General features: G+C 35.9%; 8 protein-coding genes and 1 non-coding gene across 16 annotated transcripts; 4 read left to right on the top strand and 5 right to left on the bottom strand.

The window, feature by feature from the left end:
* Positions 1 to 189: 189 nt before the first annotated feature.
* Positions 190 to 3,270, bottom strand: LOC142552926 (G-type lectin S-receptor-like serine/threonine-protein kinase SD2-2). Its single transcript, XM_075662854.1, has one exon. The coding sequence runs from the start codon at positions 2,835 to 2,837 to the stop codon at positions 264 to 266; it is 2,574 nt and encodes an 857-aa protein (XP_075518969.1). The 5' UTR covers positions 2,838 to 3,270; the 3' UTR covers positions 190 to 263.
* Positions 3,271 to 4,167: 897 nt separating this feature from the next.
* LOC142552881 (riboflavin biosynthesis protein PYRD, chloroplastic-like) lies at positions 4,168 to 8,092 on the top strand. 8 transcript variants are annotated; one of them, XM_075662775.1, is made up of 6 exons: positions 4,183 to 4,267; positions 4,342 to 4,397; positions 5,389 to 5,422; positions 5,899 to 6,367; positions 6,885 to 7,183; positions 7,319 to 8,088. In XM_075662775.1, the coding sequence occupies exons 4-6, from the start codon at positions 5,993 to 5,995 to the stop codon at positions 7,914 to 7,916; spliced, it is 1,272 nt and encodes a 423-aa protein (XP_075518890.1). In that variant the 5' UTR covers positions 4,183 to 4,267; positions 4,342 to 4,397; positions 5,389 to 5,422; positions 5,899 to 5,992; the 3' UTR covers positions 7,917 to 8,088. The 8 variants fall into 8 exon arrangements, with proteins under 8 accessions (XP_075518884.1, XP_075518890.1, XP_075518917.1 ...); XM_075662769.1 differs by lacking the exon at positions 5,389 to 5,422 and having other exon boundaries at positions 4,168 to 4,267; XM_075662802.1 differs by lacking the exons at positions 4,342 to 4,397; positions 5,389 to 5,422 and having other exon boundaries at positions 4,218 to 4,267.
* A 46-nt stretch (positions 8,093 to 8,138) lies between these two features.
* On the top strand, positions 8,139 to 8,210 carry TRNAC-GCA (transfer RNA cysteine (anticodon GCA)). Its single transcript has one exon. It is a non-coding gene; the product is annotated as a tRNA-Cys (tRNA).
* A 180-nt stretch (positions 8,211 to 8,390) lies between these two features.
* Positions 8,391 to 14,114, bottom strand: LOC142552871 (protein pleiotropic regulatory locus 1-like). Its single transcript, XM_075662758.1, has 17 exons — positions 13,817 to 14,114; positions 13,670 to 13,694; positions 13,071 to 13,188; positions 12,766 to 12,847; positions 12,456 to 12,518; positions 11,889 to 11,973; positions 11,644 to 11,736; positions 10,781 to 10,844; positions 10,610 to 10,695; positions 10,427 to 10,528; positions 10,260 to 10,343; positions 9,440 to 9,500; positions 9,285 to 9,351; positions 9,101 to 9,178; positions 8,954 to 9,018; positions 8,738 to 8,815; positions 8,391 to 8,655 (listed from the first exon to the last, which is right to left on the bottom strand). The coding sequence occupies exons 1-17, from the start codon at positions 13,951 to 13,953 to the stop codon at positions 8,483 to 8,485; spliced, it is 1,461 nt and encodes a 486-aa protein (XP_075518873.1). The 5' UTR covers positions 13,954 to 14,114; the 3' UTR covers positions 8,391 to 8,482.
* Positions 14,115 to 14,230: 116 nt separating this feature from the next.
* On the top strand, positions 14,231 to 15,289 carry LOC142552920 (uncharacterized). The gene is made up of 3 exons (XM_075662841.1): positions 14,231 to 14,420; positions 14,568 to 14,629; positions 14,928 to 15,289. The coding sequence occupies exons 1-3, from the start codon at positions 14,363 to 14,365 to the stop codon at positions 15,054 to 15,056; spliced, it is 249 nt and encodes an 82-aa protein (XP_075518956.1). The 5' UTR covers positions 14,231 to 14,362; the 3' UTR covers positions 15,057 to 15,289.
* Positions 15,290 to 16,718: 1,429 nt separating this feature from the next.
* Positions 16,719 to 17,444, bottom strand: LOC142520204 (putative ripening-related protein 1). Its single transcript, XM_075623209.1, has one exon. The coding sequence runs from the start codon at positions 17,370 to 17,372 to the stop codon at positions 16,791 to 16,793; it is 582 nt and encodes a 193-aa protein (XP_075479324.1). The 5' UTR covers positions 17,373 to 17,444; the 3' UTR covers positions 16,719 to 16,790.
* A 1,283-nt stretch (positions 17,445 to 18,727) lies between these two features.
* LOC142520211 (kiwellin-1-like) lies at positions 18,728 to 19,471 on the bottom strand. The gene has a single exon (XM_075623213.1). It carries the CDS (start codon positions 19,379 to 19,381, stop codon positions 18,818 to 18,820), a length of 564 nt encoding a protein of 187 aa, XP_075479328.1. The 5' UTR covers positions 19,382 to 19,471; the 3' UTR covers positions 18,728 to 18,817.
* A 2,015-nt stretch (positions 19,472 to 21,486) lies between these two features.
* LOC142520197 (kiwellin-1-like) lies at positions 21,487 to 22,283 on the top strand. The gene has a single exon (XM_075623201.1). The coding sequence runs from the start codon at positions 21,570 to 21,572 to the stop codon at positions 22,125 to 22,127; it is 558 nt and encodes a 185-aa protein (XP_075479316.1). The 5' UTR covers positions 21,487 to 21,569; the 3' UTR covers positions 22,128 to 22,283.
* A 2,031-nt stretch (positions 22,284 to 24,314) lies between these two features.
* Positions 24,315 to 27,377, bottom strand: LOC142520190 (uncharacterized). Its single transcript, XM_075623194.1, has 5 exons — positions 27,022 to 27,377; positions 26,234 to 26,781; positions 25,303 to 25,560; positions 24,982 to 25,192; positions 24,315 to 24,890 (listed from the first exon to the last, which is right to left on the bottom strand). The coding sequence occupies exons 1-5, from the start codon at positions 27,235 to 27,237 to the stop codon at positions 24,528 to 24,530; spliced, it is 1,596 nt and encodes a 531-aa protein (XP_075479309.1). The 5' UTR covers positions 27,238 to 27,377; the 3' UTR covers positions 24,315 to 24,527.
* Between the last annotated feature and the right edge of the window lie 452 nt (positions 27,378 to 27,829).

Below are 27,829 nucleotides of genomic sequence, written 5' to 3'. Positions count from 1 at the left end.
AGAAAATAACTCATTACTCATGCCCAGAAGTCTATCGATTTTGCAATTTTACCCATTGGCATGGTCTAAATTCCCAAGATATTGTTCAAGCTCAGTATTAATCTATAATCGGTTGTCTTTAATACAGGTGGAGGATGAAATAAAATAAAAGTACGACATATATGGAAAAGTATAAAGCAGAATATCAATGAGCTTAGCCAATTTAACCCTTTGAAAATGCCTGGAAACGCGACTTCAACATGGACTAGCAAATTAAAGAGAAACTATATTGACTGTGTAGAATCCTTGGATTCCATGGAGATTGAAAAAATGTCATGAAAACTGCCAGCATGCTCCTGCACTACCATGTTCCCAGATCCTCCCCCCACCCCTTGAAAGGACACGCCAGAAACTAAGGCTTGAAGCAGTTTTGGAGGCGGTGGGACAGTCACTTCCACCACTCCTTCCAACATTTTCACCACCATTCCCATTGTAGGCCTCGTAGACTCTTCATCTTGAATGCACCAAACAGCAACCAATCCAATTCTCTCTGCCTCTACCTTATTATAAGAACCCCCGAGCCTCTCATCAATGACACTCGCCAGGTTTCCCTCAATTATTTGGCGTGCGGCCCATGGTGGAAAAAACCATTTCTCCAGTTCGCCCTCGACAACTCCAACACCTGAGAGTGGTCCTTCCACGTTGCGGCGGCCACCTATCAACTCAAACAACGTCATCCCATAGCTATATACATCGGCTTTTGTAGTGATTGCCACACCAGAGATCCATTCAGGAGCAACATACCCCCATGTGCCCCGCATTGTCACCAAAACTCTGCTGAAATCTCGGCCAATTAGTCTCGCCAACCCAAAATCAGAAACCTTGGCAGAAAAATCTTCATCCAATAAGATATTCTCGGGCTTTATATCGCAATGTATGATACAGCTTCGACACTCTTCATGTAAATAGGCGATGCCTCTTGCAGTCCCAAGAGCGATAAGAAATCTAACGTCCCAACTCAGATTCTGACCTTCCGGTTTTAGGTACATGCTAAGAGGACCATTTGACATGCAATCATAAACCAGGAGACGATGAGAATCTTCAGAACAAAATCCTCTTAATCTGACCAGATTAACATGCTGAATATTTCCTATAGTACACACCTCTGCTCGAAACTCCTTCTCACCACCACCAGGTCTTTCAAGCCTCTTCACTGCCACAGGGGAAGAATCCAACAATACACCTCGAAAAACTGCCCCAAACCCTCCATGCCCGAGCTTCTCAGAAAATCCTTTAGTCGCAACATGGAGCTCTTTGTAAGAGAACACCCTCAGATTCGTGACCTGAAACACACCATCTTCTTCTGCTTTCCTTCTTTTAACCATTCGCTGACACACGAATAACAAGAATATAGTTCCTACACTCAGAATCACAGTAAGGATACAAAGCATCCCTATCAAGAAAGTCGTCTTCTTCTTGTTATTTTTGCGAGATCCAGTGCTTTGCGCTCTCAAATACAATTTATCCTGAATAGTACTGTCAGAAGTAAGATCTCGCAGGTTCAAAAGAGAACCATATAATTTCTTGCACATATTATTCTTCGCATTATGAAATAAACCAATGCAAGAACAATTTTCCAGACACGCATTCTCGCACTCACTCTTGGTCCCACTGAATGATACCACTGATGTTCTTTCATAGCTCACCGGCCCAACTTCTTCAAACTCATCATTCTTACTACAACTCTCGTAGCCTTTGCGATGACAACCCTCGGAAAAATCTTCTTTTTCCCATGAAACCTTGTCCACAGGATTAAAACCGTCCAAACACCGACAAGGACTCAGCATATTAGCATTACAAAATCCTAAATTTCCACACAGCCCATATATTCTGCATTGATTCTCGGGCTGCGACCAAAACATGTTCCAGGTTTCACTCTGTTGGGACCATGTAAATTGCCTCAACTTCCCCAGATGGTCCAAGCGGAACCTTGTTAAGGGAGGCTTTACGCCCCTCTCTAATGGTACCTCAGTGTATCCAAAAGTTGCCATTGGCGAGAAAGGATTCAAAAATTCAAATCTATATATGTAAGGGATTGTCATCTCAGGAACCCCAGAAAATGCATTTCCATTCCAATTCCCAGTAGACCAATATTCATACAAATTATCAATACTGTTACTGCCATAATAGAGAGCAATCTCACCATAATTTGGAGGATTTAACTGCAAGAAATATCTTCCTGGAGCAGGATCAGCGGAACTCTTCCAAGAAGTAAGCCTTTGAAGCGCCGTCAAGTACATGCCTGGAATCCAAGTGTCGGTTGGAAAATCAAAGCTTTGCCACAGAGTTCTCCCATTTTTACTCGACAACACCAGATTACCTTCCTCTAGAAGCTTTAAATAACTTCCCTTTTCAGCATTGCTCGTCTCCCAAACAACGATTCCTGAATCCTGGTCCACCACAGCTAACTTCCCATTTTCAGTTATCTCCGCACTAGCCGACAGCAAATTTTTTATGGGTTTTTCCCGATTCGCTACCCAAACGTAGGTTCGAATGGGGATTGAAGCATACCAAATGCCTAAGTACCAGTTGAAGTCATCGTTCAGGGTGAAGAAACCCAACGTAAAAGTCTTGTTTTCACTCAAAATGGTGGAATTTCCACTCAGTTTGAACACAGATTTCTTCAAAGACTCCAACTTTATGCTCCCATCAAGGTAATTTCCAGTGGGTTCTTTCAAATCTCGAATTTTCTTCATAAAATGCGTAAAGTTTGTTTCTAAACTACAGGTGGGCTTCAATTGTGTGGAGAAACAGTAGCCGAAAATGAGAATTAAGGTGAGAGCTAAATACATTGCCATTCTTCCCCAAATATTGAAACAAAAATAGCATTGCAAGCTCACATTAGGTGAGAATGAAACTTCATATGTACTTCAAGTTGCAGAATATAGTGGGAAATTTCGGATTCTACACGCAGAAAGAAGTAAACTTACTCCGAACTCTGAAGGGCGAGTCTGTGACTGACTAATTTATTGGACATCGGGAACTTTTAACTCACGGGCAAGAGCAAAATACTTCTTTATGTTGGAGTTGGTGGATATTTCACTAAACCGGATTTCTTCTGAGGCTAGCTTGGAAAGAAGACACGATTTTGAGTAAACAGATTGAGAAGGTTGGGATGTTGTGGCAGTCGGATTATCTTGGAATTTGAGTTCAGACTTCAGAGTCTCTGTTCTTGACAGAAGAATAATAGCACATATTTCTAAAGAAATGAGGATTCTTTACTCTTTTGAAGTTGAATTTATTACGATCTGATTCATGGACAATAATATATATTGATTTGATAAACTTTATAGTTACAAAACTATATTGTATTATTATTTATTATCTATTAAAGTTTCACGTTAGAGTAAAACACTTGTCAGAAATCAGAATGTATACCAGTGACCAAATATATACTCTTCGTTTCAAATATAAATGTCTTTTTTTTTTCACCTGTCTTAAATATATTGTTTAGTTTTCATATTTAGTATTCTTTTATCTATAATTTTACCAATTTATCCCATAATTAAATACATTAATTATTTTCAATTTTTTTTACTATATTACAACATTAGTAAAACTGATTATAAAATAGCGGTGAAATCATATTTAATTCAGTAGGTTTTGCCCCCTTGGTTTACAAAATGACAAAAAGTTGTGTTAGACGATCTCACAGATCGTATTTTGTGAGACTGATATCGGCTTACCCGTCTCACTGATAAAGATTCGTGAGAACGTCTCACAAAAGACCTACTCATTTTTGGAGTTTGATTCTATTTTTTTAAAAAATATTGGATCTGAATGCAATTTGAGTAACTGGACCTAGGATTTATTAAATCGGAAAGTTAATGTATCGGGTCGGAGGATCCCATAAAATACACAGTTTTTTTGAATAGCATATGAGATACTTTATAAATATTTCACTTATAATGATTAATAGAACTCGCTCATAAATGAAAAAGAATTCCCTTTTCTCATTTCCAATATTTGGAAGAAAAAGTTTAAATACCAACGAAGCTATGATGCATAAGAAACAAGATGGGTTTTCATGAACCCGACCCGCTTCCTGAGGAAAACCAGGCCCATTCAAAAGTTTTATTGAGTCCGGCCCATCTCCTTATAAGTTCTTTTTATATTTTTTTTCTTCTAAATTTCTTAAATTATATTTTTTGATTAAAAGATATAATTATTAATTATCCAAATCAACTCGCCAGATTTCCATGGGTTTAACCAATTTCTGATCTTCTCGGTGAGCATATATTTCCCCTTCTCACACTTCTATATTATGTTCAGTTTGGTGTGATTTGTTTGTTTTTAATGCAGTATGCTTCAAATGGTTGTCCTTCCTCCAACCATTTGATTTCTTGCCTCTGAAACAGGTGAATTCCATAATTTGTTTTTAGTGATTGATTATGTGTGTTAAACTATTTGTTTCTTTGATTTGACTGAAATATTTAAATCCGGTATGCTGTTTTTGTTTTGGTTATTTTTATAGCTTTCTTCCCATCCCATCCGTTACATTTCTTTACCTTCTCGGTTAATTCTATATTAAATCACATATCTTTCATCATATTTCACTATCCAGATTTACTGAATTATTCTCTTCCTTTGCGGTAGTATTTAGTGAGAAATTTCCATTTTTATCTGTTATTTTTTCCTTCATACATCAAGTACTTTAAATTGTTTTTTTATGCATTCCTTTTAAGCTATTTTTAATAATTTAAAATTTTTAGTTTACTACTGTTTTACATTTATGAAATTTGATATTCTTCAATTTGATTATAATTTGTTCTTGAACCGATTTAATACATTCCAATGTTTCAAAATTTAACAGAAAAATAGAGTTGAGATTCAATAACTCTTATTTTGTTTTTTGTTTTTTACTGTTTTATTTTGTACAAAAAATAAAAATGCTGGTTTTTTTTCTTCTCATTTTTGGTTAAAATTATGTTGTGTAGACCTTTCCAAAAACAAAGTGAGCTGCTGTTCTGCGTTTATTTATGGCCCACCTCCAGGCTCCGTATTAATTTTGTGATTTGGTACTAAGGTAGGAAAATAAATTGAGAGATATGGTAAATTATGGATATTGCTATCACCATGGTGTCACAAGTGAGTCTTTTTGTTTCTCTTTGACTATCACTTGTGCCCAAAAAAAAAAAGGAAATTGACTATATATAAGAAACATGTACGTTGAGTTTCCCATTTTGAAGATCCGTTGGATTTTTAATGTTTTGTTGCTGATTTTGTCGATTCATCAGGTGTTAATTGGAGTGATTTCAAGATATGTTGAATTTGTTTTTTATTTATTTTTTATTTTTTGAGAATGTTGGATTTGTTATGTTGGTTGTCGATTTTGCTTGCACATTTCAGGCAGTGACTTTGTCCTAGTGGAATGGATGTGAAGGTGCTAAATGAATTTTATTTTATATATTTCCCACCATGGATTTTTATCCGCATATTCAACAAAAATACGCTTTCTATTTGTCATTTTTTTTATTTTATGTGTAATTATAGATTTCCTCCTCGTGCTCAACCAAATTATTAATTTATGTGGCTAAAGAAAGGGGGAAAATCGAGTAAAGCTTATTTTACTGAGTCATGAAAGAGTGCCTATAATTTTGAAAAGTTGTTTACTTGGTATAAAAGTTGTATCATGGTAAACTAGTTATCAAATTGAGCCGGATTATATCGGATATGCTCCAGATTGATCACGAATTAACCTGATCTATTGATTCTCATGGTTTATGTATGTTGTGGTTACTATTTTACATAAGCAACACATGTGCGTCATTCGCTAGTATATATAAATCACACACACACACATATATATATATATTTGATACAGAAATTATATCGGTACTGATTTCAGTAATTTGACAGGGATTAGACATTTTAATTTCCAATTTATCCACGCTATAACTGGAGATGTACTAGTTGTTGATCAAGAGTTCACATTTCCTTGCTGACGCCTAATATGTATACCCAAACATTGTTGTTTCTCAACCACATTTGCTACAACCCACTGATAATCCAGCAGAACAAATTGGTGTTTTCTCCCAACTTGAAATCTGGGTTGTGCAGTTTCGCCCCAAGAGTGTCTGAATCAGGAATTATTTCTAGAAATGGAGGTTGTTTGACTGTAATAAGGAGAGGAGCATCACAGATAAAACAAGAACTAAATCAAGAAGAGAAGTGCAATGATGAGTATTATATGAGGAGATGTGTGGAGGTTGCGAGAAAGGCAATTGGGTGTACAAGTCCTAACCCAATGGTTGGATGTGTAATTGTTAGAGATGGGAAGATTATCGGTGAAGGCTTCCACCCAAAAGCTGGCCAACCTCATGCCGAGGTGAATCGGTTCTAATCTTTTCCGAATGATTTTTACTTAAGTTTATTTATGACTATATATTGGTTTTTTAAATTGTTTTACGTGGTTCCGTGGGTGATGTAAAAGTGTGATTCTTGTAATTCGTTTCCTGAAATAGTTAGTATTTGTTAGAAGCATTTTAATTTGGAGTGGTGTTTGTTGGTTTCTGGGAAGATTTCGGATATATATGGACACTAGTCTAGTTTAACTCTGTTTCATAAATATGCTACTCAGATCTGTTTTCTTTGTTTTTAATTTAGAGATACGAATAGCTATTGGGATGTGATCTCTTCAATTCTGGACAAGTATGATGGAGAAATATGTTATCTTTCATATGTAAGTTCAAAGAGGAATATCACTCGGTTCAAAAAATAGGAGGAACGTCTTATAATTTAACTGAAAAATGCCAGTCATTTTCAATGCAAATATTAAATTGTAGGAATTATTTAGTGACAAAGACGATGACAGATTCTGATCAATATTTTCATTAAGGGCACAGGTTTTTGCGCTCAGAGATGCTGGGGATTTGGCGGAAAATGGTATTGCATATGTGAGTTTGGAGCCATGTAACCATTTTGGAAGAACTCCACCATGCACTGAAGCACTAATTAAAGCCAAAGTGAAAAAAGTGGTGGTTGGTATGGTGGATCCAAATCCGATCGTGGCTTCGGCAGGTGTTAAAAGACTACAAGAAGCCGGTATTGAAGTGATTGTAGGAGTCGAGGAAGAACTGTGCAAAAGGCTTAATGAAGCTTACATTCATCAAATGCTGACTGGAAAACCCTTTGTTACCCTGAGGTACTTACTTTTTCTGGACTAAATTACTTCTTGATCTTATTTGGACGTAACTTTGGTTGACTTTTAATCGAATTTCTTTTAGTGGGTTCCATAATTGATTGCCCATTTTCCTCAATACCGATTCTTTTTTAACAGGTATTCCTTGTCACTTGGCGGAAATATGCTAGATCAGCTTGGTGAAAATGCTATGGAACGTGGTGAATATTACTCAAAATTGTTGCAAGAATATGATGCAGTCATACTCTCTTCTACGGCTCTAGCCAACAAGTTTGTGTTTCCAGTGTCTAGTGAACTGGGGGCAAATCAACCTCTTAAAATAGTGTTATCAAAATCGGCGAATTCCCTAATTCAGAATCCTGATCTCCCTACTGATGCTGCTTCAAAATTACTGATCGTCACGGAGAAAGAGCTTAAAGAGCTGGAAAATGGCCAAGAAGAGGTTCACAGGAGACTTTCTGATAGAATGACTTTAGCTGAAATTCTTGAACATTGCAAGAGAGAAGGATTATGTAGCGTATTAGTTGATTTAATGGGAGACCATACTGATTTTGAGGATATACTGAAAGAGGGTTTTGATGAAGATTTGTTCCAGAAAGTGGTGGTGGAGATCTTGCCGATTTGGGGTGGAAATGTAGTAAAAGCATTAAATATTTCGAATATGAAAACAAGAGTGAAGAATTTGACATCAAGAATCTCCGGTGAAAGTGTTATAGTTGAGGGATATATTTGTTGAAATTGCGTCGAGAAGTCAAAACTAAGATTATCCAAAACTTAACAGAGTAGCAAGTCGGGATGGTGTTAGCCATATTTTGTTTGGAATTTTGAAAAACGATCGCTTGTTATTCTACCATGCTAGATATAGAAAAGAAGCTGTAGACTGTAGTAATAGGATTTTGATATCTAGGCATACTCTTTCATTATAAAAAATAACTAAAAGAAGAGTTCAGACATTCAAGGGTCCATAGCTCAGTGGTAGAGCAATTGACTGCAGATCAATAGGTCACCGGTTCGAACCCGGTTGGGCCCTTATTTTTTTCATAGTCTGATATTTTTCCTCCATTTCCATAATTTTATCAACAGTTTCTACTTTCAACACTAGACAAAGAGCTTTCTATGCTATGCCGGATATACAAAGTTCCACACCCCATGCGTATTTTGTTGTATCACAAACTTGTATTGAATGGGAACAATTTAATAACACCACCAGTACAGAACTCGTATTATTCCAAGATCAAGTAAAATCATACATCAGACTATCAGAGTGCGTTTTCTTTTCTTCCAAGAAAGAAACCCAAAACATTAGAATCGCCTAATATCTTTGGGTGGCTTAAAATGGAGGGGATGAGATTCCGGTGTGGCATTTTCATCCTCTTTCCACATCTTGATAGTCTTATCTGCCTCGCAACTGATAAGCCTCGAACCAGTTACATCATATGTGAGAGCGTAGATCCCTGCTTCACTGTCCAGTGATCCTGACATAATGAAATCACCGTGTTAATATCGCCTCTCTGAGAGGAAAGGATGAGGAAATAGCTAGATTTCATAGTTAAATACCAGGTTGCACGATTGTTTGAGCTTGCTGAAAATTGTGACCGCTGTTCCAGTCCCAGAACCATATGCTTCCGTTATCACCTTTGACAAAAGCAACCAGAAGAATGATGAGAAATATTATAATCATGGTGCGAGAAATATATCATTCCAAGAAAGAGAAAAGGACCAAAGAGATGAAATAAAGTAACAGAACCAGGAGAGACATAAAATAGAACTCACCAGCTGTGACTAGTACACCTTCTTCGTTGACAGCAGCTGCATTAATAATAGTTTTCTGTTGAGAGCTGTATGTTAGAATCATGGTGTCAGCATACCATACATTTCCTACAATCGTATAGCGGATGTGGCAAAGTCGATAAAACTCACAGCATGTTGTGCATAAATTCTCCTTTCGGAAGTTTGAATTTTTTTATGTTCTCAGCTGATGCAGATACAAAACAATCCCTGCAAAATGTGGCAATGAAATGAACTGAGCTAATAATAATGATGAATAAAGTACAATTCATAGTTCAAATATTTATTCCCTGCAATGCAAAAAGAAGGGACTTACTCCTTGGGATGTGGAGCCATTGCACGCACGGATTTTTTATGGTGCGTGAGAGTTAACATAGTTTTACCTGAAAGGCACAAACACTTGGACCTTCAACAAAGGGAGAAATAGAGATTTAATAATGAACCAAGAAGTGAATATTCATAACATTTTACCGTATCGAAGGTCCCAGAATTTTATTGTTGAATCATGAGAACCAGTGATTACTTGTGGATCCTGCAAATTCAAGTTAAACTAATGAGGTTCGATCACAAGATAACAAAAATAATAAGAATAATACTAAAAACCCTTAGAAAAGTCACTTTGAACAGCACTTACTCCGTGTAAAAATAATTATTCCTATTAGTAAATAGGGGTAATTGTAAGTTTCAAAACGGGAAAAAGTGCCTACACAGAAGAAAGAGTTACAGTGTTTTTGAACTAAAGGAATACAATACCGATTGCTACGTTTCAATTTGCTAACTTCCTAGAAGTACACACATGTAGGTTGATAAACATCTTTGGGTACAAGATAAAGTAGCATTATGCATCATTTTTGGCGATTCAATTTTCTATTGTCATATATTCAAGAACACAAAAATAGTAAAAAGTAAAAACCAATATACTGAGCAAGACACAGTTATCTTTAAAAAGAACCAGCGCATGCATAAACATTTTTTCCCTTTTAAATAAATTACACACTCTGCTTCCTGAAAGTTGATTGATAAAAATTCAAAAGACTAATCAGATCCATCCCGGTATCACCACATCATGTTTTCAAGCAAGCAGAAAAAACCTTTGCTTGAGAATTGCTTTTCACAAAAAAAAAATGAGTTCAATAAATCAAGTACAACTCAGAAAATTAAGTAGAATTTTCCAAAGATCCATGAATGAAAAAAAAAATCAATTCACAACCAAAAATCAACTCCTCCTTTCAGGTCGAAAGCTAGAGAGAGAGAGAGAGAGATAGAGTTCATAACACAAATAAGCACTCACCGTAGGTCTCGTGAAAACTGAGCAAACGGAATTCTCGTGTCCAGAGAGCGCATGAATTTGCATTTTGCTGCGAATATCCCACACCTATAATCATCATAAAGCAAAAATAGTCTGAAGCTAAAATACGCATGCGGACACAGGTGGTATATATACAACTATATCCATACCCGACACACTGAATCTCGGCCTCCAGTAAGCAAAATGTCAATTGTTGGATGGAGAGCCAAGCAATAAACACCGCTCAGATGACCATGATAAGACCGAATGACCTGAAGACAATGTGAACAGTGTTACTGCATGCGCAGATAGAACTGCCTAACCTAAAACAGATATGGTAATATGTCACCCGCCTTGTTCTGCTCTAGATCCCAACATTTAACTAATTTGTCATCACCAGCTGAGAACATGTAAGTGTGCTTGCTACTAACAGCAAGGCCTGCAGAAAAAATTGGTTAATTTATGCACATAATGTAATCTAATTCAAGAAATATGAGCTCTGACAGACCTAGAAAATAAACTACCTCGCACTTGATCAATGTGACCGGTAAGTGTAAGTTTCAGCCTCCCACTTGCTAAATCCCATATCTAGATGCAACAAAAAATGAAACTTCCTATGACACAAAAAGAAGGATGCACAATAAAGCAGAAATATCAAATGTTAGTGATTCTAAAGCCACCAAACAAATTATACTAGCTTAAATTATAATATTGCATGTCCAAGATCATATTCTAGCAAAAGATACCCAGTCTCAACATTGGAAATGTCAGTCATTATCAAGGTTCAACGAACATTTGGTTGTTCGAAATAATATATGAATGTACTTAGGTTTCTGTTAAATACAGTAGCAACTTTCATCTGAAAGTGTTCCATGAGAAACATGATGAAACTTAAAATTCTCAAAACTAAAATCCTGTCCGGTATTTTGCACATAAAATATGTTGTCCAGAGTCAAATGTCAACAGATACAAGGCAATAGACTGTCACTAACAACAATTATATTTGAATTCTCCACTTAGTTTAGAACCAAAAATAGCATCTATCACGTAAAAAAAGCATCTAGCAAGTTTCCAACAAATCATCATTCGTAGCCAGGGAGAACTTGGTCAAAGAAAATCATCCCAGAGAAATCGACCGCATTCGTCTCATCTAACTTAGTACATGCATGTCAATTAAACTAAATGATATCATATGCAGCCCATTTAGAGCTGCTGCAATTTTAACACTGTTGATTTTTAGTGGATGTTTAGAAATTTAAAGTTCCATATCAGACAAGAGTTGCATAAATCATTCACAAGTGAAATCTTGCCATTCCCCCTTCCAATTTCCTCCTTTTCAGAAAATGGGTGAGTTGCTTCCAAGAAAACAAGAATTTCAAAATCTAACCTTGATTGTTCGATCAGCCGATCCAGTACAAAACCAAGTATTGCTCGGGTCAACCGCGACGGACCGGACCCATCCCAAATGACCACTGATAACCTATGCAGTCAGAGTTTGGAAGGTGAAGGCAAAGAGGAAAGAAACATAGGAGGGACTAAATAAGATATAATAATAAAATATTCAAAGCTGAAACATTATCATCTTTTCAAGTTCTGGAACAACTTTGATATTAGCTCAGAGAATTTTTTCACCCTGTAATTCTTCCAGGGAGCCCGCCATATAGGGCGAGGCCACCTACTTGGAATTCTTTCCATAATGGCTGATGTTGAAAGATTCCTGCCAGGCACAAGCAAGCAATGCTTCATTGTCAGACAGGCTCTCAACAGCTACCATTATCCCTACCATCAATAACCCCAATACTTGAAAGAATAAAGATAGAGAGGTTTTGCAAAAAAATATTCTGAGCATAAGTAATATGTGTTGAATGTCGAGTTTAAACAACGGCTAGCCGCTAGAGAGCTAATCCTCCCTTTTTGTAAGGTGTAGGAAAAGGATAACAAATAACACTCGATTAAACTTGGTGAAGAATCCATTCACTAAGAAAATCATGTTTTTCTTTGATTAGGGATTTCAGGTTGGCGAAAACATTTTAAGAAAAACTATTTGCATGCACGGAGAGTAAACAATGTTGCAACAAGTAGACATCAATGAATAAAAAAAATACAGTGCAAGATTCCTCCGCCTTAAAACACATTTATAGTCAGGTGAGAATGCATACTGTATACTTCAAGAAAGAAACCAATAAAGAATAAAGAGACCTTTCAGATGAACCATGAGAGGGGACAACTGCTGCACTCCTACCTTGAAGATCAACTTCAGTTCTGACAACAAAATTCATCTTTGTTAAAAATAATGTCGCATACAAACATGCATATTCATGTGAACGTAAGATCTAAATTGTCCCATACTCCAGAGATGCAGCCAGCATGCATCAATTGTGATATTTCACATCTTTTGCCACTACCTCCCTCAAAAATTATTTAATATACCCGGATGACAATTAAGATAACTAGTCTAATGTGACACAATCTTTCAACAGAAAACAAGGGAAAATAAACTGATACAGACTGGCCCCTGGGTTCTGCAGCTGAAATAATCACCAAATCAGTCTGGGACGCTCCCTGCTGGATATCATTTGATCTTTCAGGACCTGCACAAAGAATACATGTTCATTGTTAACCAAGAAGAGACAAATTCTCAGTGACTATCTGGTTTGTTTATCTTTCTAAAATAGACACCAAGGATGATTATTACTTTGTCAAGTGCCGCCAGTGAACGTAATTTGGCACTAATATATTTATTTGTGTGATTGACTGGGAAGTTTTATGAAACAATACCGCTGATGGAAATTTGGAAACCCAAAAAAGGTATACCAGGAAGTGCTAGGGCATTGGAAGGAGCAGAAACTCTCTGTAGTTCGGTTTTCGCTGCTGCCAGATCACAAGGATGTACAGATGCCAAACCTTTCAGCCTCCCATACTCGGTGTTTAACTAAAATAAATGGAAAACTTCTTAAATCATTCAAAACAAAGGATATAATAACACAGGCTTACAAGTAATCATCATGAAATAAACATTCCACATGTCATACAAACTGTTACGTCCCACATCAGCTGTCCAAATAACGTGGATTGTCTTATAACTTAACTAAAAAGTGATTTTTTGGGATTAAGCCTTTCTTATTGAACTTCCGGCCAAATATTGTTGACAATCTAGCATCGTAATGTGTGACCTAGGAAAGAAGTAATATGACCCGCATTCACATTATAGGACTGATTAAAATGCATGCACCTAATACCAGCAGGAGAGTTGAAAACAGTTCAAAATGGGTCGCCGCTCGCAGTAACCTATTTTACTTAAAACCCTAACCTTTTCGTTTTCCAATACTTGTTAATTCAAATTTTTTCACAGTTTACTGGATGTGTTTTACATAGTCTAAATTCCATTTTCCCAGAAAATAACAAGCACTAACCTTGTGGTTAACTCGAATCTTCTTGCTGCAAACCAGACAAGTAACGGGGATTAAAAAGATCATATAAGCATCAATAATCTCCAAGTAAGCCTATATTTAAATCACGATAGAATCAAAGAAAGATTCCTTGATGAGCTCTTAGAAAACCTTTCTGGATCCGGTGGAGAAAATTGTCCATGAAGAGGAGAGAATAGGTCAAGCGCTCGCTTCAAAGACTTGAAGCCCAGCTTCTTAAGCGATTGTGGCTCTACGGGAAGTTCGGCTTCCATAATTGCCCCCGGCATTCGATATGTGACTCTGCGAAAATGCCTTAAGGAGCAAGGAAAGCCTGGAGAAGTAAATACACTGCAAAAGAGCGAGAACGTAGCTCCGCCGAGAAAAGGGTAGAGGCCGTGGCTGACTGGCGTCGTGGGCCGATGCGGTTTGTAAATAAATTATCCGATTCCATATAAATGAGCCGGGTATGACCTTTAACTAATTGAGCCCATAATTGGCGACTCAAGGATTTATTTTTATTTTCATTATTTATTTTATTTTAGATATTTTGAATCTGTAAATTGAAACCACTTGGCAAGTTGACAATGTAAATCATAGCAAGACTCTTTTTTTAGGGATATAATCCGCCAACCTAAATCCAGGGTTTACAATTTGAATAATCTGACGAGACACGCCTCAAATTGAATTGGGGAGAAAATGTCGAAAAAGAACGATCTGGCTCGAAGAAAAAGGCTGCACGATTACGAACTGAGAAGTGAGTAGTGCTGCAGTTTTGTTTCCTCTCCCCCTTCACTTTCGTTGAATGATATAATGTTATTGAGTATGAATACAAGTGTGCAATTATTTCGATACTATTATTTTGAACTTTCTCGTCACGGATTGGTGTTGGTGGAGGAAACAGAAGAGAAAGAAGAGAAGGAGAAGAGGGAGAAGAAGCTTCAAGCCAAGAAAAACAAGATGAAGGTAAATTGCTCGTTCTTTAATTATTTATTTTTTCGATTATTGTCCGATTTCTGCTCCATGTATATTGAGTGAATTGCTATGCTCGACGTATGACTGTTTTGCTTTGCCAGTCCGTTGGAAATTTTGAATCAACGGACTGTGAAATGTTTCAAAATTTCAATGCCTTTTAAAAAAATTGCAACTTTTGCACCTCAACTCAATCTGCACCTGGTTTTATGCTGATTGGGATTGTGATTTCATTGTTTTGGGTGCTTGGGATGACATGTGATGAAAAGAACTTGATTTGTGCCATGATTAGGTGGATGGTGTCAGCAGTAAGAAGAAGAAAGTTGGGAGTGGATTTCAAGTTGGCAAGAAAAAGTTGAAAATGAAATTGACGCCGTTGGCAAAAGCTAAAGCTGCCCAAGCAATGGAGGTCGACAACTGAGGTTGTTATGTAAGAAATCAGCTGAATGGGAAATGAAATTTCATTTTACTTCCATTGAGTTAGTGGTGGTTGTTGCTTGAAGAATATGTTCTTCATTTTGACTTTCATATAATGAAAATTTAATTTAGATTAACTATCAACGTGGGCATTTTTTGGGTGGAAGTTAAGGTTTCTTTGGAATAACTTTTCTTTACTTTTGTCAGGTATGAAAATTACATATACTTTCTGTTTTATTTGGAGATAAATCATTGTTCTGTTGGGAGAAATTTAACCAGCTCTGAGTGGAGAAAGAGTGTCTCAAAATTAGGTGGTTATCGGCCATAAAGACCATGTGCATGATGCAGCTCTCCATTCCATTGTTTCTTAAAATACTGAACTTCGATCATCAAATATAAGAGAATGTGACGTAGAAAATCCAAATACACATCCATCATCCTGTTTAACCTAAAATTAGTTGGCAATCATCAATTCCATAATGCTAATGAAACACGTTAATACACATCTAAGTTAATCGGATCTTTTATGATGAAATTCTATAATTCTTAAAGCTCTCGACACTCAATAATAACAGACTAAATTCATTGATCGATATAGCTGTGGTCGTAAACGAGGACAGCCAATCAATTTAGAGTGAGATTTCAATAGATGGATACATTAAGGTTAAAAGAGTAGCTAGCATCCCAGCATATACAACTTACGGTACACAGGTCTTGGATCACGTTCTTGAATTGTCTATCGAGAGGCATTTACAGGTAGCCAACCAAGTTGTAAGATATTTGAAAGTTCTCAGTCAGAGGAATGCTATTCAAGAAAAATTAATCCCAAGAAGTTAAAAGGATGTACCAATGTTCGCGATAAAATATTACTTTAAAACAAAGATGTGTTAATATTTTTTTGTTTTCAATTGAGACATTCTCCCGAACATCTTGTTCAAATAGACATGAAATATTTTTCCAGATGTAACATAGAATTATATGTTTCTAGAGAATGCATAAGCTAGGTTAGGCCATGAAATAGAAGAGAACCCCAACCCTTTAAGATGTCAAATAAAAAAGGTCGGATTTTCTTATCAAACACGACCGGTGATAGATGAGTGTTTCTTCTCCAAATATTTCTTAAACGATGTAAAAGGGTTTTGGAAGTGAGGGTTTTCAGCTTATAGCGATGATGTATAATTTTGGGTAGTATCACCAAGCCCAGTGATACTAGTTTTTAAAACTGCTTAGCTAGTATTTGGGGTCTTGCACGACCTAGGACAGTAATTGGCCGCAAATCAAGAACTGGTGTAATTAGATGCAAGAGACAGAATATAGCCGGCCAGCCGTCTGCATCACATTTGGAACTCATGCTTGTACGCAGTAGTTCTTGTCTATATTCGATTTCGTTTTCATCTGTAGGAATGTATATAACTTATATCATATATGGTGCATTCAAAATATATATAGGAAAAACTGGAGAAACTTTTCATGTAAATCCAATATATATACGAACACACTGGCAAAACTACAATCACTAAAATTAATGATTCATCAAACGAATAAAATTGAAATGTGGAGATTTTTAAGTTTAACCTTCGGCCCTTTTATGTTGAATAATAACTTTTTAGTGTTCAAGATTTATCATTGCATGCACTTGAGATATAGCAGAATTTTTCTTTGGGACTGAGTCTTTATATTATTTGTATATTAAACTCGATATATGTTGACACGAACATTAACTAAAACATAATTTCCATTATGCATCTGTCCAAATTATATCTAAATCGCCCCAGTCCTCTAAAGGCACCCCTAAGGCTCTCCAAACAGCTTGAGAAGCATCAACGATGTTATTATCACATGGAGGCAGATAATCATGATTTTTATCGCACCCCATCGAAGAATTACACTCGTCAACAACCATAGCATTCACACTTCGGCCTTTAGCACTTATAGTAATGTTCTTTAGGCACCTGCTTCCGCTACTGTACCATCCAGTTGATAAAGCAACGACTGGTGTGTGGTCTGAATGATACTTATTATCACATTTTGATGGCTTTCCTCCATCTCCACCTTTTTCGAAACTGTTGAGATTTAGAACTGCCTTCGTACTTCCAGATACAGGAGGTGAACACTCGTAGGTCATGTAATACCTTCCTTTAATGCAGCAGATAGTCTCATCTTCGTGACAGTAGTCTGGAGGTGGCGTTTTGCCCTTTATTTTGCCACTCGGCTTGCAAACTTGAAGCCTAGCTTCTAAGAAATGAGGATGAAGGAGTACTGTGAAAAGAAATGATCCTAAGCTCAAGTTCTTCATAATTTTATCAGTTCCTTTATTCATTAAAGCTCGAATCTTGAAAATGAATTTGATGAAAACAAGATATATTTCATTTGTTTATATAGAGTTTAACCCAAGAAAATGCCAGGATTGCCATCATTTAAAACTTTTGGCTGCTTCTTATATGATCCAATTGAGGTTTCAATGGGACTATATACCTATAATATTTGTGCATCAGCTTTACCTCTACGGTCTTATGTATAGTAAAGAAATGGGATCGATTTATGCGATCCGTACCTTGTCGTCGTCTTTGAATCCGGTATAGCAAATACGAATTTGTTCCCATTGGACTTCATTGCTGAAGCCTCTAAGAAATCTATACAAAACAATTTCTTAAAGTTGTATTTGGATTTATATTTCAAATCCAGATTTCAATTGTATTTTTCTACTTTTAGAGAAACATGAAGATGAATTTCAAGAATTTCAGGTTAACTCATTTGAAATCCATTCAATTTTGTGTAAATACAAGATATGAATATAAGATTTCATATATTATTTTATTTTTAATAATAAAACTATAATCGAAATCCACGAATATTAAATTCGTCCAATGCAACCTAACGGATTTGTGTGCGTATTACGCAAATGCTTTTGCTGAATATAGTATACGGTATCAGGAATGAAACTTAAATTTTAGGCAAAAAAATTGAGTTTCTCCGTAACATTATAACGTTTGGTCCGTCCTGAATTGATGGCCATTTCTTCATTTTGGTAAAAGCGACACTTTGTCAAGATTTTTAGTATCTTGTGATATTCTTTTGTGGCTGTGGGACAAATATCGTCCCTGATTTGTTGACTCAGGACATGACATAGTTGAGTGAATAACTCTAATACTGATATATATGCTTGTCCTTTTTATTTGGTTTGTGATCGGTGATGAGATGTTATTGTGAGGGAAATACCCGCGTGATAAATCTAATGGTCCGTAATTATTTTATGAATAGGTCTGTTGTGATACGGTCTAACGAATATTTATGTGTGAGACGGGTCAATCTTACCGATATTCACAATAAAAAATAATACTTTTAGCATAAAAAATAATATTTTTTCATGGATGACCCAAATAAGAGATCCGTCTCACAAAATACGATCCGTGAGACCGTCTCACATAAATTTTTATCTTATTTTATATGCATTTGCAATATAAACATTTTCTTGTATCGTAATTATGCAGGCTTAAAGAGTCCATGAATAATAATTCTACCCAAAAAAAAAAATCCATAAATAAACTCGTGAATTGAATTGGATGCATCATGAAATTCAAGAAACTTGTACACATTTGATAAACGTATGTAGCATATTAGCATATTGTGAACTCAGGCAATTGTTGCAAATTAGCATTCATATTTCAGAGGCATATGCAGTCCAACAACAAAGGAAGAAAAGTACATAACAAGACATAAACATAACGAGAAGTTGAAGCTCAGAAAGACCAACAAGCACCAAGTCTAGGCATCAGACCATGTGATATCCAACTCGCCCCAATTATCTTCTGGAACTCCCAAGGCTTCCCAAACTGCCTTTGAAGCATCGACAATGTTATTAGGACATGGAGGCTGATAATCGTGCTCGTTATCACAACCCATTGTAGAATCACACTCATCAACCACCATTGCTGTCACGGTTCTGCCATTAGCACTTATCTTTATGTTGTTATGGCATCTGCTGCCTCCACTGTACCATCCGGTCGATAGAGCCACCACCGAGGTGTTGTCAGAGTGGTACTTGTTGTCACATTCCGATGGCCCCCCACCATCTCCGCCTTTCTGAAAACTATTTAGTGTCAGAATAGCCTTCGTGCTTCCGGAGATGGTAGGCGAACACTTGTAGGTCGTGTAGAACTTTCCTTGTTTACAGCAGTCGGAGCCATTTTCTTGGTTACACTGCCCGGGAGGTGGCTTTTTCCCTTCTATTCTGCCGCTTGGCTGGCATCCCTGAAGTCTAGCCTCTGTGGAACAAGAAGCAAGAAGTATCAGTAAAATAAGAGTTCCTCCTGTGCTTGTGTAGTTCATCTTGGTTCTTGATTAATTATCTGCTGAGTTTGGTGAAGGGATCTGCAAATTTGTACTTAAAAATGTTGAATACGCCAACACAGCGATCAAAGCTCGTGCAAATTATTTTGAATTATTTTCTGATAGAGAAACGTTACAAGCACTCCACACCGCGCCACAGCAGCTACGATTTGGACCTATATCTTGACCCATCGAATATTTATTGATTTCTCATTAGTTAATCTGTGCATTTAATTATTGTGTTTGAAGTTTCGTTTAATTTTCACAAAGTACGTAGCTGCCTTGCATCTGATATTTTAATGGGATTTTAAAATTTCAGTTCCATTCAAATCCAAATTAAATTAGTTATATCGTCAGTTGAGAGGATGGTGCGAATTGTTGGATAATAATTTTTTAGAGTTCAAGATTGATGAATGTCGCGGCAAATTAAAGGGTCCTGCAAAGTGCACATTCCTATGGTTCCCAATATCCAAAACTAGTAAATTTGCACAAGTTTTTTGTTCTTCGAGCACTTTCTTGGAATTTAATTGATCCGATTTTCTGCGTCGATATACAGTATTCCAAGACAACTTTAAAAGCTAATAAAGAATGAAGATGAAGAATTTGAGCATGGTCTCATCTCTTCTTTAACTTCTTCTAGGGGTGATTGCTGATTTAGATATAATGGTTTTTCGCATTAAAATACGTATTTTCCGATGTATGTTTAATCTAGATCTCCTAGATGTACATCTGGGTGATATGCTTCAATTATTAAATCATAAAATTAATTAAAATAAACAAGTTATTAAAATTTTAGAAAAATATTATATTTTGAAATAAAACCAAAAACACAAATCATATTTTAAGTATATCTTTTAAGAACACATTTTCTAAGAACACTATATGGCCTAATGATTTCAAATATCAACCATTAATATTAATTTTATAAAACAAGAGAAGAAAAATCACATCGATTAATACCATATGATAAATACATTTAGTTCAAAGTAGTGAAACAAATATTTCAACAATAGATAATACTTTTTTCATGTGTTTTAACGGTTGATCCTGTCTTATCCTTCACCCAATTACATGCAATGATATATTTTTTTTTAATGTAGGAATATCCATTGGATAACATGAAAAAACATTGTATATCGAGCTTTTATACAATACCCTTATACTAGTATCGAATAAATCGTGTTTAACAATAAGATGCAAATCCAAAGATAATTAAATTACTCATGCACGCCAAGTAGGCCAGACTCAACCGTGTGCAGCATAGATATCGATATACACGAATGATCAAATAAGACATTCGCTAATGTCCTCCAAAAGCATTAAAAAACACCCACACAAATTACACGAAAACATCAAAGTTTTGACATAAAAAACCCACCAAAGATTCTAATCAACCACCATTCACTATCGGTCGCCTAAAGATTCTTAGGACATGCATAATTCTCTCTGAGAAGAACCCCACAAATCAATTCTTTCAAATGCTAAGGGACACACAGCAAGTGTTATTTCTTGCTGAGCCATTATTACCACATAGTACTTGTTTATATTAATTTAGCATCTGAACATTATGGGCTACTTAAGAAGATGTCGAATAAGACACCATGTTTTGCATAGTGATTAATTGGACTAATACGACCAGCTTGGTTTTACACCTTACGAACTAGTCAAACTACAGCAACTTGCAATTAGTAGAACTGTAGAGTATGGTTTTTCTGTTTTCTTACGGAACGAACTTTGTGTTTGGATTGATCATATTCTTCAATTGCAACAAACATTTCAAAAAATGCGGGTTTGAAGACAGTTTTTAGAAGGAAGTACTCCAAGTAATTTGTATCTAAATTTATTATTAAAAAGTTTTTTGGTTTCTCTAAAATCCAACTTTTCTTTTTCTTAAACGTTTTAAAATATATTTTAATATCAATTCCAATCTTAATAATGTATTTGAAAATGTTTTCTTTAAGTAAAATATTTTAAACTAATTTTTTTGAAAACCTTTGCTTTGAGGGGTTGAAATGCTACGTAATCTCAATGGTAAGGAGTCACTAGCCAAACCCTTGAATAGGTCAATGGGTGTGGAGTTGCATGGCTACAGTGAAAGAGGGTGGTCATTCATTTCTATAAATACGTACCCAACTCGTTCAAGATTCTTCAAATCGAAATCTTGGAAATACCTATCAAGTTCACTAAAATGGAGAAACATTTCCTTTGCAGTGTGACTATACTACTCTTTTTCTGTGTTTTAGCCAAAACGGGAGCTCAGCCTTGCAGACCTAGTGGAGCCCTAAGGGGCAAGAAACCTCCTCCGGGGAAATGTAACTCACAGAACGATTCGGAATGCTGTGTACAAGGAAAACTTTATCCCACATTCAAGTGTTCGGCAGAAGTGACCAATCATACCAAAGCTGTCTTAACACTCAATGGTTTTGGACGAGGTGGTGATGGCGGAGGGCCATCAGAGTGTGACAACAAGTTTCACTCAGACGACACGCCAGTGGTGGCATTGTCCACAGGATGGTTCAACAACCAGAAACGATGCCTTAAACCCATAACCATATTCGGTAATGGAAGGAGAGTTAAGGCTACCGTGGTTGACGAATGTGACTCAACTGTTGGGTGTGATGCTGAGCATGATTTCCAGCCTCCATGTCGTAATAACATTGTTGATGCCTCTAGGGCAGTTTGGAAGGCGTTGGGCGTGCCAGAACGTGATTGGGGGCAGCTGGATATCTTCTGGTCTGATTCTTGATTCTGAAACATATGGAAATTGCTGTTTAATTTATTCAAAAATGTCTTGTACTTCTAGCATGTTTGCATGTGTTTTAGCATTGATGTTGTTTGCAGTGTGTTTTAGCATTGATGTTGTTGTTGTAACACATCTTAATAATGAATCCAAATGATTTAGTTTTCCTGGGCAGATGAAACTTACTGAACATGTAGTGGAATGGAGCTGCGGATTCTGCGACATTACATGCTACACAGCAATATCGCTAAACGGAAAAAAATTATCGAACGGGGGAATTTATTCATATTGCGGTTATTAACTAGATTTAGACGATGGATCCTGGCATACTAATTTGGATGTGGGAGATTCCACTCAAATATCAATCATCAGATGGCCTTTTTGCTGCAATAACTGATCATGTTCAGCATCTAAAATTACAAGTTGATGGTACAGTAACAAGGACATTTTCATGGAATGTCTCCAAAATTTTCCACAATCTTTGTTGATTCCTAATTTATCCTGAATGTCATGCATATGAGATTTCTCCATTAATCTTGGAGTAGAAAAAAACCGAGAATCCAATAGTTGCGATTTCAGGTCAGAAACTCAGAAGTGCATTAAAAATATCGCCAGTTGGTAATACGAAGAATTTGTGTAACAATCAGTGCTCAAATCCTACAAAAAGAGAGTATCCAGAATACTAAATACACAGTGCCAGATTTTCTAAATCAAAAACGACGTGAAAACCACATGTAAACATATTTTATGAACTTCATATCTTGATAAAAGTAGCCAAATTAAATGGCTAGCAAACTGGCAGTTACCAGAAGAAGATAACTCACAGCAGCATGCCATCGGTCCGAGCAGGCAGCCGTCTGAAGAAATTAAACGGGGCAGATGGTAGCTTATGCCAAAACATTGGACGCATCATAAAATATAATCCAGAAAAGATTATCAACAACCTGAAAGGTATGACGTACACTATAATGGCAGATGCTATGCAGAAAACCATGTATAATAAAACATTACTAAAGAAAGAGGAGGACAAATAAAAGAAGACGCTGATGATGTTGAAAAGTTCACGACAGTGGTACTTGATGTTCCATTTTTAGCATAATTAATTATTAATTAATTAATAAAGAGTAGGTTTGGACAATCTCACAAATCTTTATCTGTGAGACAGATCAATCCTACTTATATTCACAATAAAAAAGTAATAATCTTAGCATAAAAAGTAATATTTTTTCATGGATGACTCAAATAAGATATCTGTCTCACAAAATACGACTCGCGAGACCGTCTCACACAAGTTTTTGCCATTAATAAATTAAAAAAACGAGCTTTCTAATATCTTCATTAATATAACAATACTTGATATTCCTTTTTCAGGTATGAATGCAAATTTAATATTTATTAATTATAATGTTAAACGTGTTTGGTCGATTTATCTTATAAATAAATATGCGTTTTATAATCATTAATTGCTTGGTTATTTTACTTCACATTCATGGGGAAATTCCACCCTAATCTTAGGAGTAATACCATAATGTTGAATTTAAGGGTGAAAATTTATCTTCACATGTGGGGTGAATTAAAGTAGTTGTTTACCTCGTATATGTATAAACATACATCATTTGATACACTCTTAAGACATTTCCCTAGGAGTTAGATCTTATTTCTTTTCATGTTTTTTTTTTTGACGAGAGAAAAAAAGTATTATCATTAGTATATATTAACGTACTGTACACTTTGCGTGTTTGTAAAACTTTTTTTATATATAGTTTTTAAATTGGAATTAATTCAGTTTTTATATAAAAATTGACACACTATTGTGAAGCAAAGGTAATATGATAATTATCAATCTTAATTTGTAGATATTTTTTATTTTGTATTTTTTTAATATTTCCGGAATGAGGGTTTTATTCGAAGTAAAAAATAAATTGGGACACTTAATATCACTAGACTTAAGATGTTTGTATCTTCTATTTCCTACATGTTTGAATTATATAATTTGAAGAAACGATAAATTTTTTAAACCAAAATGTATCTTTTGAGTTGAATGTAATTTTTGGACGATATTTTCAGACTCCGAAAAGTTCTTGTATGCGGATTTCAATACAAATTATATAAGCAGAGTTGACATGTGTCAACTTTTTATTACGTTGAGTTGATAGATGTCAACTCCTCAATGGTTCGGGGATAGGATTTAGAGTCCAAGAGACATATAGTTTCCAGAAAATTAAAGAAATTGATTTTCTGATTTCTTGCTTTAATTATCATTATCCAACTTACATTAAATGACCAAGAATACCAGGGAGTCCTGGTCGAAGAGCTGGACGGTTGTTCTCTCGAATAAATTAAATTTACTTTGAACCAAAAGATGAAACACCCATATGTATAGATCTGAATTGAGGCCATAAAGATTTATTTGTTGCTGTTTTGTTTGTTCCAGTACTCATTCTCCCATGCTTCAACTTCTCTTGTTGCCTTGTCTTTTTCATCAATAAAAGCCTTGAGTTCTTGAGGTTCATAAGGTGGAGGCATAGTGCACGGAGATAAATCGCTTGGGGACTTCTCCAATGATTCTTCCATGAATTTCCTCCAATTCCCATCTGCAGAGCACGCCATTGATTCGGAACAAAGCTCCTTCGCATTTAAAGGAATCGTGGGCTTATACTTTAAGAGCTTTGCATATTCATTCAGCAGATGAAACATGTAATCATACACATTCTCCATCTTCAAATCTTCTTGGATGAAACGGCTCCCGGCTTCCCCGATGGCCTTCGCCTGAGAAACATGTAACAAAGCAAAGACAAATGCGCACGAAAGTTGTTTATCAAATAACTCATTATAGTATGCATTCTAAGGAGAGAATCACCTTCTGAGTGTGATTGTTTCCCCATTCAACAGCAGATTTCAAGGACTTGCATTTGTCATTCTCCCTAACTGGCCAATAATGATGCTGAGGGATCATTCCTCTGATGAAGAAATCGTACCAGCGGAGAGTCATTAGCAAAGTTGGGGAATCACAGGCCAAGATATATTTTTCACTCACAGACCATGCCCATCCTTCTATGTAGATTTTGTACCTGAAATACAACTAAAAAATCATAATATGAATAGCAGAAATTGGACCTTATCCCAAATTTGTTTGCTGATTTTAAATTTAATTATATAAATATTTTGAGACTTGACTGGCCTATGGGTGCATTGGTCTCCAAGACTTGATTGTTTGTAGCCTTGCTGGGATTCGGCTATCCAATCCTGAACATAAAGGCGTGCGTTCCAGTCGTTTTGTTGAGTGAGATTGCATCGCATAAGGTCTCTTCTCCATGGGGCAACATGCGGGTTTCCCCTCCAATAGGCATAGGGAACTCTATCCTCCCATTTTGTCCTTTTATTTCCTTCTTTTATCTCCTTCAATACACTTCTCCATGGCTTTATATTTGTCTCTGCCCTGGACGAACATAAATAAATATAAAGCACACACACTTACAACATTTGAAACAAAAATCCAGCAAATAGAATTAGGGTCGATTTAATATATATAGATGCGTGGTTGTATAAAGATTAAGATACGAGTTGCAAAAGTCAGTCATTTTCACATACTGACGTGACATCAGACACTCCACGTCAATATTTTCTGGAAATGTGATTCGGAAAAAATGCAAATTAGTGGAATAAGACATAAAACGTGAAAATAACCAAAAAAAAAAAAAGATGTATGACAAAAAAAAACCGATAATTAAAATAAAGAAAAAAGATGTATAACACCACATTAAAACTTAAATATACTGCAAAAATTATGCCAATAATCAAGAATAAGATCACATCACGCAACATATTATAAAAAATATATAACTTGAGTGACTATAGCTCCAATCAAAGTTGTTGATTTTATTTTTTGCACCTTAGGTCAATTGTATAAAGGAAAGGAAGGATATTTAAATTCAAACTTGTCAAATATGTAAATGGATTTTGTTAAAATTTTCTAATAAAATTAGATCCGTGTCTCAGGTGACTTTGCTTTGATGTCAATCTCCATATCTTAATGCACAAGTTAGTGTCCATAGGAGTCCTGAAACATTATTGCAGAGGTAAGCAACAGTAAACTTAAAAAAAAAAGTTACCATCCCCAAAATGACCAATCGGGAAACACGATATCCAAGCTCCGCCAATCTGAACAGTACCGGAACAGCGCCGGAGGCTGCGAGCCCGGTGATTGGAAGTGCTTCTCTTGTACGACGGGCCTGTCATCGCTGTCGAACATGATATCCAAATCCGGTAATCTCCCTGGGTACAACCTCGTCAGCTGCACGATCCCCCATATCGTGAAAAGAGCACGACTCTGGATCGACTTCCTGAACCTTTCCACGTAAACTCTTCCGTCTACTATCACGAGTCTGAAGTGCGCGGTGTTCCGTGCTTTCTCCACCGTTTCACGCGTGATTCCGGTCTGCCTCCAGTGGCGCAAGTCTTGGTGGATCCATCGGAAGTACTCCGGGCAGGTTTGTGGATTTGGTGAGGGATCGTCGTCGAAGTTTTTCGGATAAGGGTTTCTTAGGGGACATGAATTGGTGTGATTCCAAGCGTTGCAGTCCAGTGGAAACTCGAAGGTGGTCTTGTTTTTGTTGAATTCCTGAAAGGGTACTCTGGAGGAATATCCTGTGTGTCCAGCCTGCATACAAGATTCATCTTCTTCAGACAATAATATTAAAAAAAGGAGTCAGAATCATGCATACGACTAATCCTCTACTGGAATAATATATTACTTTCCCTTTTCATGAAGATGAAAAATCAAGAAACTAATCCAAAAACCCAACGTATAAATTTAATCATAGATAACAGAAATCATAATTTGATCATAAGTTTTTATTTTTAAAAAAAACTCGGGAATAATGTATTTAAAGAAACTTACTAGTTCAAGCGAGCCAGAGAAAACCAGCGCTGATATTATGAGGAGAAGGAAGGAGAAAACAAGTAGCGCTGTAGCAGCTAAAGTGGACTTCGCCATCGTCTTCTTTGTCTTCAGGGATTTCCACCATTTTTGTAGCAGAAAAGTAGGTCTCAGATCATTGAAAGCAGGCCTAAACCAAAGTATCTTCATCGATTTTTCTTCTTCAAATCCACCCATGCTTCACTTTATTTGTTCTTCAAATTCAATTACTTATTACTTAATCACCAAATATGATCATAAACTTTCCTCTGTGTGTGTATATATATGTATGTATGTATTTAATCTAAGATTCCCACGAGAGAGTGGGAGAGGAAAAGGTTGATTTCATGGTTCATATTTCTAATTTGATCTTTGAATTTATCAGCGGGATTTATTAGAGTTCGAGTGGGAATACAAATCATAATATTTCTATTAGTTGTCATTACCATAGAAAACTCTGGGGCTATATATATATGTATATATTTATATATATATAATTTAAATATATGTCGAGTGTCGTTATCTAAATCCCCAAAAATACCTTATCTTATTAGTTTCACTTTAAAACACGATGATCATCTAGCTAAATAGTGGGACAAATCTAGATTATATCATCAAAGTTTGATATTATATCTCTTTTAATCTTTATATTTAAATATTATAATGCTACTAATTGAAACACATATCAATTTTAAGTTATAATATAAACTTAAATTAATATTTACAGTGGGTATATTATGCAGAAATCGATTATAGAGATGATCACAAGTAAAATACAAAATATGAAAAT

This window comes from Primulina tabacum, chromosome 1, assembly GCF_025594145.1.
Source record: "Primulina tabacum isolate GXHZ01 chromosome 1, ASM2559414v2, whole genome shotgun sequence".
NCBI lineage: Eukaryota > Viridiplantae > Streptophyta > Magnoliopsida > Lamiales > Gesneriaceae > Primulina > Primulina tabacum.
Note: the sequence above shows the minus strand (reverse complement) of the source record. Positions and strands in the feature narration are given on the sequence as shown.